General features: G+C 35.9%; 1 protein-coding gene across 1 annotated transcript in view; it reads left to right on the top strand.

Annotated features, from left to right (window-relative positions):
• Positions 1-13,962, top strand: part of SLO2 (slowpoke 2) — a 743,624-nt gene that overhangs the window by 712,689 nt on the left and 16,973 nt on the right. Inside the window, exon 27 of the mRNA XM_067776215.1 lies at positions 8,580-8,747. Coding sequence (XP_067632316.1) covers positions 8,580-8,747 — 168 coding nt within the window. The remainder of the gene's footprint in view (positions 1-8,579; positions 8,748-13,962) is intronic.

Here is a 13,962-nt window from a genome sequence, read left to right as displayed (position 1 = left end):
ACTTTGCATACTCACACAGAGTACCTACATATGTATTTTTTATTTAATATTTATCTTAAAAATCGTTTAGGTATATACACCTGTTCACTATATATTTCTTATCTTAAACATCCGATTATTTGGAGATTACAAACGGGATAAGATTATTGTTCAGCCCCATTCATGAAAGGTATGAAGTCTTCGGCACAACCGAAGACAGTCCCGTCCTTACTTGTTTCTACTGATTTATATTTAAATTTTCCCAAATGATTTATTGTAAATAAGCTAACAAGCATTTCAAGCTTAAAAGTAAAAATACAAAAAATAAAACATTTGTCAAACTTTTACTTGTATGCAACATATAAACTATAGACTAAATATTTAGTATACATATACATATGTAAATATATATAAACAAACTTTTGCAACTCCACTATGCTTTTGAAGAACAAGATTGCATAAAAGAAATTTCAACAGTTTTCTTCGAATAAAACATTTTTTAAAACTTTTTGAACTCAATTTTCTATTACTGCGGGTATGGTGTGAATTGTTAAAAGCTTTTGTATGAACTTTCGCAGTTTTTCTTAACAACTGTATTAATTGTAATTTAATATTCAATTTCAAATAATCAAACCAAAAAAAATTTAACTCTAAAAAATATGTATTGAAGTTATAATCAAAAAGCCTACAAAAAGCTTTAAAGCCTCAAAGTTTTTGTTTTTTTTTTTTATTTGCAATTTTTCATATTTTAATTTTGTATGTTTTAACTAATTGGATTGTAAAATTTAATTTGTTTTATTTATTTTGCAAACAAAAAATATTTTATATAATTTAGCGCAGCATTGAAATGCACGCTTCTGGACCCTAATTCAACTCACACACATTGAATTTGATAAACACTTTTTTGAACTTTAATCTTAACACAAACATATGAATGATTTTATGTACATATGTAAACAAAAACAATTTTTTCGCATCTCGCTATAAATTTTGACAAACTTCATTGCAACACACCTAAACAAAACTCAAAAGTATATATTTCTTTATTTACGATAATTTTAAGAAAAACCCTGTACGAATTTTGTACTTGAAAAATATCAAAACCGTTTACGAAAAAAAATTCAAAGCACGATAAAATTTTACGAAAATTTCGAACAAGGTGTAAGTTACACTAAGCCACTCAAAATTTGCATCGATTTTTGACAATTTGTTTTCCGATGGGTATTTCAGATTTTCTTTCATATAAAAAATGTTCACTCTTTGTATAGAGGAAGATTGGGTTAAGTTAAGAGTGCGGGCGTGGGAATTCTCCAAACTTCCATGTAGAGACATTTATAGGCATTGAGGGTGCCCTCAGTGAGTGCTGGATGGCGGCACATTCCTCCAAAGAGATTACACTCTACTGGCCCTCAACGAGCTACTCGATATCTCTGATGGACGTACATACATAAGTGGGAGTGAAAAATCCATCTTCCCAAACTCTGCCACACTGTCATAAAACCATGCGCCCAGCTGGTTTTTAGAGTCGTGTACATCGGCAGAGAAAGTGATGAATCCACTTTTATTCCTCCTCACCTGCCAGCTTCTGCAGGGAGAGCTTTTGTTGAATGCGCTACTTGTGATGACACCATAAATTACTATCACTGCAGCTTGAGAAAGAAGCCAGTACCCTTCCTATCCAAACATGGTTATAAGGATCTTGAAACCTCGCAATCATCCCGGTTGGCTAACAACAAATCCATGGCACTTATCTCATACTCCTCTTTTCCTCAAGATATAACACAAAGGTAGGGAGCAATCCGCCTCGCATATGTCCATTTTAGATCCTTTCCCGGCCATGTTATCATCCTGTTCAATATCCATGTGCTCCGGGACCTTAACTTATCGTAAAACTGTTAGTTAAATTAATATATGTTAATCGTGTTAAAGGTTTTCATATTCTAAGCTACATAACTGTTAAAATACAAAGGCTATCCAATCCTGAGAGGTGATAACTCGAAATGGAGCAATGAGAGAACGTGCATAGCTTGCGGAACTCTATCATGGTCAATAACGACTGTACCGCGGGGAAGAGGATAAACCAGTTGTGACCTGCATAAAATGTATCGCTTGATGCTTGTATAAGGTTCTCACTTCCTGTCCCTGGGATCTGCCCCCCAGTGGAATATTGATGGTATGTGGTTTCATATCGCATGGTGGCTTTTTTCTCAACGCGATGAGTTCACTTTTGTGAACGTTGGCAAATAAGCATTCTCAATGAAGCATTCTTTTCGGAGTAATGCGGTCTTCTTCGTTGGATAGTTGGCAATAAAGATTTCCCTTGGTCCGCCCACATGGGTTAACTGCCTCTTTGCTTATTCTAACCTAATCAAAAAATTTCATAGATCAAAGAAAAGGTTGAAAATATTCCTAATTGTGCAGTGAATCCTGGATGTAAATGGTGAAAAGCAGCCGCCTAGTATTTGTGGAAAACAGTTGATAATTGTAAGAGTGTGTTTGTGCTCACTACTCTTTCTGAAATATTTTAAAACTGGGTTAGGCTATGCCGAACGATTGCCATCGGATCTACAACAAATGTGATTAACAGCTGGGGAGTTCTCCTATCCTACATCGAACGGGCATTTTAATTCGATGTGCCAGAATGGTTGTAATCACATCCCTTGTATACAAATTGTGGAATTGTATCATGTATCCGGCGGTTTCCGAAGCGTCAGAACTAATGAAGCGAATGATTTATGCATGGAATAGAATGGCAATGGAACTAAAGTTGGAGTTGTCTTACAACAGGATGCCATTATGCTTTAAATGGCAGGAGCTCCATATTTCACCAAGGTAAGACCTTGTGATTATACAACCGTCTACAAGCTAATTTGGTACCAATAATTCGGCTACTAAGTGTTTTGTTCAGGGAACATGAAGACGATAGTTGGGCCACGGATCATGCAATTAGATCCGTTATGTTTTCACATCGTGGGGTTGAGCCTTAAGACAGGTACTCACGTTAAAAGCATACTAATTGCAGTGCTCCGGGACGCAGAAAACATGCAGATGCATTGGGGAGCATTATGGACGCCAGCTAGGCTCGACTCTTCCGCATGACAAAGAGTGTTAAATTGACATCTGGGTCCGTCTTTATCCTGGAGAAGTCTGCCTGATCTCTCAATGGGTTGTATATAGGAAAATCGAAAACATCCGTCGGAAAAAAAATTCTCAAAATAAATGTGAGTTTCGAGAGAGCTATTACTTGTACCTTGTTAGACTAAAATTAATAGGGTGAGAAAACTGCATACTCAAAAAAATTCAGAGAACTCTTCATAAACAATTCGGACATTGCGTAAAATTTTCTCGAATTTTCGAATTTTTGTTTAAAACGTTTTTGAGATTTCAGTTACAATATTGTTGTAAATGTTTTCTTAAAATTACGCAAATAAAAAAGAAGAATTTAATTTACCAAGTTTGGTGAAAATTACCGCTGCTATTTTTCTGTTTGCTGCTGTAAATGGAATTTCACCCTGACTCGGCTGCCGTTTCGAAAAGGCCCAGCTCATAAAACTTTTGAAAACCGCCGTATTTTAGTATTTGCTTGAAGAACAACCTATCTCAGAATTTGTTTGCAAAAATGCGATATCTCAGAATTTGTTTCAAAAACACACCGTCTGAGCTTAACTTCAATACATTTTGACGTTAATTGGGGCATTTTTGATGGCGTAAAACCTGAGATAAAACGTTTTTAAAATATATTTTGAGGTATGGTTTTTCTCGCACTGTCTGTCAAAATAAGCTGATATTCCACTCAGCAGTCGCTAACAAAACAAAATACAACTTGTTAAATCAATCAAAAAGTCATATTGCAATTAATAAAACAATTAAATTATTACAATTAAAAACTGTAAAATAAAAAACAAACAAATTATATACAAATTTTATGTAAATATTGGACTTGACCTGATATTAGCGCACACGCACGCAGTGAGTCTCTCTCTCTTATATACTTCGTTACATCTTACTATCTCGCTCTTTCTTATTTACTACAGCGCTTTTAAATATACATTTGTAAGGAAAAATGCGCCACAATACAACACATGTACGCTATACCTTAGCTTAAATGTTTAGTTTATTTAAAAATATCTGAAAGCGCTGTTAAAAAATAATAATGGACATGTGTTGTACAGTGCTAAACGATTCCTTACACCATAATACAAGTAAATTAGAAGTTTTTATATTTCTATTGTTAAACGCTTGTTATTGTATTCAGCTATAAAATTTGATTTTCTTGAACCAAAGTATTATTGTTTTTTATTGTATTCTGCTTTGTAACTCCACATGCTTGAAATGCTTGCATGATTTCTTAAACAAAAGTTGAATTTTTCAAACTGCATGGCGGTTGGTACCTTTTAGAGCTTCCGATTTCTTCTGGAACACAAGCGAGATTTTCGAGACCCGACTCGACTTCTCGCGAGATTCTCGTGTCTCGAAGTGCTCGTAAATCTCGCGAGCTTCTCGACATTCTTACATAACCGCTGTATGGATAGTATTTATACACTTGGTTTTTTTGACTTGTGACTTTTTTGTTGATTATATTGCTTCAATGACATTTAACTCAAAACATGTTTATTATACATATAATTTTGTTCGCATTATTTTATGTTTCAACGAGATATCAAGAACACGGCTTCTCGCGAGATTCTCGAATATCGAATTACTCGTAAGGCTCGCGAGATTCTCGAATCTCGAATTACTCGCGATCTTCTCGACTTTCAATTCAGTCGCTGCATTGGCAATATTCTATACCCTTTGGGGTTTTTTAATTTTGGTTTTGCGGACATTTTGGCTAGTGCTCTAGAAGAAATCTTGAGCTGTATATAAAACAGCGAATGAATCGATTAAGTTAATGTCGAGAAGCTTGCGAGCCTTACGAGTATTGCGAGATTCGAGAATCTCGCGAGAAGTCAAGACTCGCGAGGAAATTCTTCTCGAACATATTCGAAAAATTTTAAGCTCTAGTATCTTTATTAATTTTTAATGCTTTTTTTCTTAATTTTTTTAATTAAGTAATTTGATTTACTTGTTTTTCGTTTGTTTCTATTTGTTCAGGTTTTAGTATTTTATATTTTCATAATATTACTTATTTTTATAAACCATGTTCTGGAAACTTACGCGTGAAACCCATTATTTTGAATAAATTTTTATCTTTGCAATTTTAATTTAGAATTTCTCTTCAGTTTTTTAGAGACACTTTGCTGCTTGTTACATAGATTCAATTACAAATAATATACGTTAGATAGTTCTTGTCATTTGAAAAACCAGTGCTCGGTAGTTAAACAAACATACGAACACATTATTATAGACACCTTGTAACGTATCTCTCTCTCTCTCTCTCTCTCACATATGCTCATATTGTCCCAACAATACCAAATAAATATTCTTTTATAGGTACCTCCAATAAGATTTAATATGCAAACATACATACTTACATCATTATCCAAACTATCCAAATGCATTATCCAAGTAATTATGATTTGTTGTTTTATCCGTCAATAAAATACTGTAAAGAATTTTATGAATTTTTGATTATTTATCTGTCAATAAAATACTATAACGAATTTTAGGAATTTTTGATTATTCTGCACCTTCTGCTATTGTTTGTGTCACTGAACTTTTGAATAAATTACTCACTACTTTGGTATTAGTAATTTACAATTAGATTGTTCGCATATTTCACTTATAGCGTGTTAATTCAAACTAATTGATTACTTCTCAGCTTGCGCTGCATTTATACTCTCAGCTGCCTCGTTCGCCTATCTATCTTTGGGTCTATACTTTTCACGATCAGCCCTCTCGTATAGTTAGTACCTCATAGTTGGTTATTTAGCTATATATATGTATGTGTGTCAGTCATGTCACATTCGTATTACGGTTTCTCTTTCTTCCCGCTCTTAACTTCACTGTATGTGTGGCTGCTTGCTTTGCTGTTGTTGTGCATTTATTTACTAGCAGAATAGTGATGTATCGAAATGCTAATATTCGTCGCAATACTTATTTGAAGTACCTGTTGTCATCAAACAAGGAGACAGGACATTTGTGCCTGGGTAACGACGCTAGTACCCACCTGTCAAGAAAGCTCATACTTTTTCTAAAGATTTCTTAGCATACGTGCATAAGGGGAGCCCTGGTTTCGCCAAGAAATATATATGCGTGTCAATATTTCCTTAACACCGACCTTGTAAGAATACTGTTGGTTAAATACCAATTTACGCTGTAAATTTTCATGCTATTCTGTAAGGTATTGTGCACATTGTTTTAATGATAAAATATTTGTCAAACGCCATGAAAGCAAGAAAGTCAAGAGAACTCAAGAAGTTTTTATCAGTGGGTTTATTTCAGTTTTTCCTTACAGAATCAGAATTTTAAAGTTTACACAATTTCCAGTGCACACTCTCAAACTCACGTCCCCCGGTGTCGTATTAGGGATGAGCTGCATGCGGGCATAAAGCCGATTGTATACGTTGGCAGACCGAACATACTAAATTTGTGACCCAGGCAGGCAAATTAGCGTATCTGATTTTATTCAACAATCCCCATCTGAAAAGTTCAGTGCTGCAAGACGTGATTTGGTGGTGAACGTGGTTTGACTTGACAAAACGTGTTATCTATCAAATGGTTATCCTATTACTTCGAAGTTAGACATGTTAACACGCTGGTGGGACTTTAACTTCATCAACAGATGAAAAGTATATTCAGCTGCAGTCAAGTTGAAGTGGATTGTCGAGAATAGATGTATAAATTTCTATAATCCGATCTGCGTTTCAGCTCCGCAAAATATTCAATTCACGGCAATGCTCCCGTTCATAGATCGACTTCGGAAGCAGACGCCGCTTTTTTATTTCCTTTCCAATATGAGTGTCTGGTTATGTTAAACACCTTCCCACCTTGCATGTTGGCGAATGTAAAGCCTATCCTATTAGGTAGTGGATGGCCACACAAAAAAGAACCTATGCAGGCTATCAAGGCTTAGCAAAGCGGAAGTCAAGAAAACAACCTCGACAGTTGCACTCTATGCCATTCTACACATCCCACCCAAAAGTGTATTAGAGTATAAGCAGTCCCTAGAATCAGGATACATAGAAATGAAAAAGCGGATGAGCTGGTTAAATAAGGCGCAGCGATCATAACTTGTACTGTGTAATATAGATGCTGGTTTTTTATATGTCTTTTTATTTTGGTCCTTGCGAAAACTTTTGGTTACACTAGTGACTCATTCGGACTTACAGTGTTCCCGGTGCGGTGCAAGTTGCACTGCAGAGGGAGGGTAGACTCCACCTGACCGGACAGGCCTCCATCTTTTTCTTCCCCTTTTTCTTTCCCACTGACGTTTATTTCTATCTTTTTCAGCTTTTCTCTCCTTTATATACACAACTTGGGGGCGCTGTAAGGAAGTAGGAGTCAGCACAGGCCCATGGTTCAGCGCAAGTTGCGCTGAAGAGGGAGGGTAGACTCCACCTGGCAGGACAGGCCTCCAGCTTTTTCTCCCCTTATGCTTTCCCCTTCTAACTTTGCCCCTCATGTCTATTTACATCTTTTTCAGCAATTTCTGTTCCTTTCCGCAATGCAGGTATGAACCCTCTTTTTGTTCATGTGGCTGTGGGTGAGGACGGTGGCGAAATGCCCCGCCCAAGACGACGAGCTAGCCTGGGATGCAAGCATACTTGCTTGTCGCCGCTCATCGCAATTCAAATAGTCAGCCACGTAACATATCTGAGGTCCTCACAGACCGGAAATTTCAACCTATCCTATTTGCAGGGAAGACTTGTTTCTGTAGTTGTTCGTAACATAAAAAAGTTCTAAAACATGTAAGTTCCGAAAACTCAACAGATAAATTTGGCCGACAAATAACTTTTTTCTTTTTGAAAGTCTGCTTACCTTTCTTTTCGTGGTTTTTGACTTGTGCGTTGGTGGAGTTTCTATGCTTTTTCTTTATTTGATGTTTTATACAATAATTGTTTTTTTTTTTTTTAATTTTTGCATCGTATTGAGTATGAAACGCCCAATTTGACACACTCAGAAACACATAGTACCACGAACTTAATCTAATACCACGTTTCCACCAAATCCAAACTTCGTCTTGGCCTGTTTCGTACGACTGCTAAAACATGTCTTAGACTATCGTTGGAGATTTCAAACAAGGTGTTTTAACCTCGTTACCAATAATCCGAGAGCGAAAATCAAAAGTATACTTTCTGTGAAGAGATATTTTTAAAGAAAAAATTGGCGAACTCGGAGTTTGGGTTCAGTGGAAACATAGTGTAATGCATGTTACGTTTTTTTTAGGATACATGTGTGGAAATATATTTACTTGATAACAGTTGAACCAAACACCATTCATTTTTTTTTTTTTTTCTTAAATTCAAGTTATTATTTTTTTCGCAAATAAAAGATATATATCACTTCGAAGAATTAAATCTTATTAAAAATTCATTTTGTATTTAACATAAACACAACAATAAAAAAATTAAACATTCGTTCATGTGTTGCTACTAACCACCACCACTACTAATCGGCCTACCGATCGATCATCCGAAATGTTAACGGTGCCGGTACAGTATGACGAAGAAACGGGTACACCCGATTCGACGAAGGACAGTGAAGTCCTTCGTGGCGTAACATACCGACCACCATCAGCATCGGGTCATCATCATCCAAGCCATCCATCAAGACAACAGAAATCGACCACCTGTCTAGGTGGTTGTTCGGAACGTAAAGGCTCTTCAGTAAGTACCTACAGATACATATAGAAGATGTATGTTAAATGAGATAATAAGATATTACATGCACAAATGTCTAGCAACAAAATAACAAGGGCACATATGTATGTATTTATTGTGTAGGAAGTTATTTTCTAGGATCACGGCTCATCGGAAATCAGTTTTCAAAAGTCGTCGGTTACCTCAGATTTATTTCTTTAAATAATCCATAATCTGAAATTGCAAGTATTTGATGAATGCGGTTGAAATATACTAAAGTTTCCTTAAATTAGCATTATAAAAGTATCAAGTTTGTTAGAGTTTCGATACGTTATAGTACCGTAATGAGATCCGTGTCTAAATTAAAGTAAACAAGTAAAGAAGGTTAAGTTCGGGTGTAACCGAACATTACATACTCAGTTGAGAGCTATGATGACAACAAAAGGAAAAATAACCATGTAGGAAAATGAACCGAGGGAAATCCTGGAATGTGTTTGTATGACATGTCTATCAAATGAAAGGCACTAAAGAGTATTTTATGAGGGAGTGGCCCATAGTTCCATAGGTGGACGCCATTTAGGGATATCGCCATAAAGGTGGATCAGGGTTGACTCTAGAATTTGTTTGCACGATATGGATATCAAATGAAAGGTGTTAATGAGTATTTTAAAAGGAAGTGATCCTTAGTTCCATAGGTGGACGCCGTTTCGAGATATCGCCATAATGGTGGACCAGGGGTGACTCTAGAATGTGTTTGTACGATATGGGTATAAAATTAAAGGTATTAATGAGGGTTTTAAAAGGGAGTGGTGGTAGTTGTATAGGTGGTCGCCTTTTCGAGATATCGCCATAAAGGTGGACCAGGGGTGACTCTAGAATGCGTTTGTACAATATGGGTATCAAAAGAAAGGTGCTAATGAGTATTTTAAAAGGGAGTGGGCCTTAGTTGTATAGGTGGACGCCATTTAGGGATATCGCCATAAAGGTGGATCAGGGTTGACTCTAGAATTTGTTTGCACGATATGGATATCAAATGAAAGGTGTTAATAAGTATTTTAAAAGGAATTGATCCTTAGTTCCATAGGTGGACGCCGTTTCGAAATATCGCCATAAAGGTGGACCAGGGGTGACCCTCGAATTTGTTTGTACGATACGGGTATCAAATTAAAGGAATTAATGAGGGTTTTAAAAGGGAGTGGTGGTAGTTGTATAGGTGGTCGCCTTTTCAGAGATATCGCCATAAAGGTGGACCAGGGGTGACTATAGAAAGCGTTTGTACAATATGGGTATCAAATGAAAGGTGTTAGTGGGTATTTTAAAAGGGAGTGGTGGTAGTTGTATATGTGAAGGCGTTTTCCAGATATCGACCAAAATGTGGACCAGGGTGACATCATCTGTTGGATACCGCTTATTTATTTATATATATAATACCTGCCAAGATTTCAAGGGTTTTTTATTTCGCACTGCAGAACTTTTTCATTTTCTTCTACTTAATATGGTAGGTGTCACAACCATTTTACAAAGTTTTTTCTAAGGTTATATTTCGCGTCAATAAACAAATCCAATTACCAAGATGGATTACTACCATATCTAGATACGCTGGTAGTAAGAAAGCATAATAAGTTATCCTTTGATTGGTACAAAAGACCCACTGCATCGGGCAGATTGATAAATTTTTATTCAAAGCACGACAAATCAACCATAGTCAACACAGCCAAAAACTTTATCAAGAGAGTTTTATCAATCAGTGATACGATATACCATGGAAAAAATATAGAAATCATTACGAAAATTCTGAAAGACAACGATTTTCCTTTAGGTCTAATAAGAGGCTATATTCACGACTATTTTACAAAAGCTAACACCAATCAAACCTTTAATGACAAAACTAACAAAATATATAAGACATCCACGTATGTTCCGGGGCTATCAAATAGAATGAAATATTCCAAAATGTATGACCGTGAGAGATTTAAAATAGCATTTACTTATAATAATACCGTCCAGAAAATATTCAGTAATACAAAAAGCAAAATAGAAAAATATGACAAATCGGACGTTATATACCGGATTCCTTGCAAAAATGACGGGTCCTACGTATGCCCGAAGGTATATGTTGGTACAACTAAGTCCAGATTAAAAACAAGGATTTCCGCCCATAAATCAAATTTAAAAAATCGCGACCACCCTAATGAAAACAAAACAGCTTTAAGTCAGCATTGCAGAGAAACCGGGCACACTCCAGATTTTGAGAACGTAGCAATAATGCAACAGGAGAAGCATTACAACAAAAGATACACACTTGAGATGTTGTTTATTATTAACGAACCGAGAGAGAAACGAATGAACTACAAAGCAGATACGGAAAAATGCGCGTCGGCATACCGCCAACTGATCAACAGGAGCAACAGGAGAGCACTATGAGAGTTTCGCCTATTATTTAGTTAGTTTAATGTATTGCTGTTTGTGTAAAAATTTGTTTACCATTACTGTATATTTTTTGGATGTTTACTTTTTCGGTTCTATTGCCTTCTTGTACTTATGTTTAATATTGTAAAATTAGTCGACAAGCTACACCCAAGAGTGTAAGTTTATAAATAGGTTTTTATATTATTTATGATTTTAATGTTTCAAGTTTGTTTTTTTTTTTTTTTTTTTTTTTTACAGTCTTGAGAATGACCTCAGATTGAGGTCGAAATATCGACTAAATAAAATTTAAAATATATACATATATATAAAATCTATCCGGGTTTTAATCTGAATATATATGTATATGGCCTCGAGCTCGTTAAATATTTAAAATTAAAAAAAAAAAATATTTTTTAAAGTGGGCGTGGTCCTTCTCCGATTTTGCTAATTTTTATCAAGCGTACATATAGTAATAGGAGTAACGTTCCTGCCAAATTTCATCATGATGTCTTCAACGACTGCCAAATTACAGCTTGCAATAATTTTAAATTACCTTCTTTTAAAAGTGGGCGGTTCCACGCCCATTGTCCAAAATTTTACTAATTTTCTATTCTGTGTCACAAGTTCAACCCACCTACCAAGTTTCATCGCTTTATCTTTCTTTGGTAAGGAATTATCGCACTTTTTCGTTTTTTCGAAATTTTCGATATCGAAAAAGTGGGCGTGGTTATAATCCGATATCGTTCATTTTAAATACCGATCTGAGATGAGTGCTCAGGAACCTACATACCAAATTTCATCAAGATACCTCAAAATTGACTCAAGTTATCGTGTTAACGGACGGACGGACGGACGGACGGACGGACATGGCTCAATCAAATTTTTTTTCGATCCTGATTATTTTGATATATGGAAGTCTATATCTATCTCGATTCCTTTATACCTGTACAACCAACCGTTATCCAATCAAACTTAATATACTCTGTAAGCTCTGCTCAACTGAGTATAAAAATATTAGGCGACCATATTTTGTAAACAAGACTACAATAAATGCTCCCCGCAGAAATAAGTTCTTTCGTTTTTAATTCAGACAAAAATGTCAATTATGACAAAAACTTAGTTGTATCAAAAACCCAAGGTAGGTATTTAATTATATCATATATTTTATGCTGCCTGTAAATACTTTGTAGAATAATATTTAAAACATTACAAAAAAAAAATGAATGCTGAAATTATATAGATAAAAGCTAATATCTTACTATAGTGAAATCTGCACAACTTAAAGACACCAATCTGAAATTATTGCTCGATTACACGCATTGGTGGAATGTAAAACTTAAGTGCTAGAACGAAAACGAATTAAGGAGTGTTTAGAAAAAGAGATTAATATTTTGAGCGTGAACATAGCATTTATAATTAGGAAACTTCAGGCTCGTTTTATCCAAGCGATTTTAAACTCCAGTTGAAGTTGACTTAAGTTTAAAGTTGTCACCTCGTTCGATAACATAAAATTTTGCCGCTCATCGCAGTTTAAACGTCCGAAGTGGCAGAGTTAGACTCTAGCCAACTGTAACTGAAGTTTACATTTGCATTGATAAACCGTGCCTAATAGAGATTAAGTGTGGTGGGTACATCTTTTAAATCATCATTCCTATCCGATTTGTTATCTACATAGGACCATATGTCTAAGATCAATTTCTAGTTTAGTCTACGTAGTCGCTAAGACAGTGGCGCAGCCCTCTTCGCTAATTTTTTCGATAAGCTGCGCTTGTTAGCATGGCCTTTCAAAAGAACATGGCACCATTATAGCGCTGAATGCCATTAAAATTCAAATAAGAACCCCACCATATTCGTTGCGCTAAAACTGGAACGCATCATTTAAACAAAGAATAATTAAACAAATGGTACCTGAGGGTGGTAACCTATCGCTTTTTTATTTATATTCTACATCTCCTTTCCCCATCAGAAGGAGCCACCATTATTTTTTTATATCCATGAGTGCATGTTAAAGGCAACAAGCCCTCTTCCTTCCATAAATGATTCATGCTTTCACATTAAAAATTATCTCCCTATAAAAGTTCAGAGCAGCAACAACATCTTCAAGTCCCTCGCTGGTAGACGCACGTGTGCTACTCTTTTAGGGATATGGTCGCCGAGCATAAAGGAAACAAACTGGAGGAGGCTGTAGATCTGAAAAACACAGCGCTAAGAACTTTTACGGGGTGTCTCCTCATAAAAGAGATAAACGAAGTACTGAAAAAACAGTTTCTGCTAAATTTCAAGAAATCTAGGCATGCTAACAGACAACGGATTGATGGGGTCCCATATCACCGTATGAAATACGAAGAAATCCGGCAACAAAAATATAGTCGTTTGAACCAAAAGGGCATGAAAAGGCCCTCAGCCTCACGAAAATTCAATCGGCTAAGACTTATGCCAGTCAAGCCGCAATCTCAGAGTCAGATATCTGAAATTTACACTAAAGTTAAGCAAACTTACGAGGGAGATGCGCGTCACTCTGGCACTACATTGATTTTTATACTTCGATAGCCCTGCAGTGATGTCCCTTTAGTCAAGCCCCATAGAAATCGCAAGTTTCCTTGGACTTCCTTTATTCAAAATCTACGATGATTTGTGAGTTATTGCCCCTTTTCAATGTGACAAGCACTATTATAAGCATAGGAAGGGGTTAGGTTAAACCGGCCGAACCGTGACGAGCTCACTTAGACTGAATGAATCCGTAGTGTTGCCAGAAGTTTGTTCAACGATCAAACCCCATCAAAAACCAGGACGTGTGTTATAAAATAACTCCTTCTATACTTAGCTAAATTGC

This window comes from Eurosta solidaginis, chromosome 3, assembly GCF_040869045.1.
Source record: "Eurosta solidaginis isolate ZX-2024a chromosome 3, ASM4086904v1, whole genome shotgun sequence".
Lineage (NCBI taxonomy): Eukaryota > Metazoa > Arthropoda > Insecta > Diptera > Tephritidae > Eurosta > Eurosta solidaginis.
This window is presented reverse-complemented; position numbering and strand designations above follow the sequence as displayed.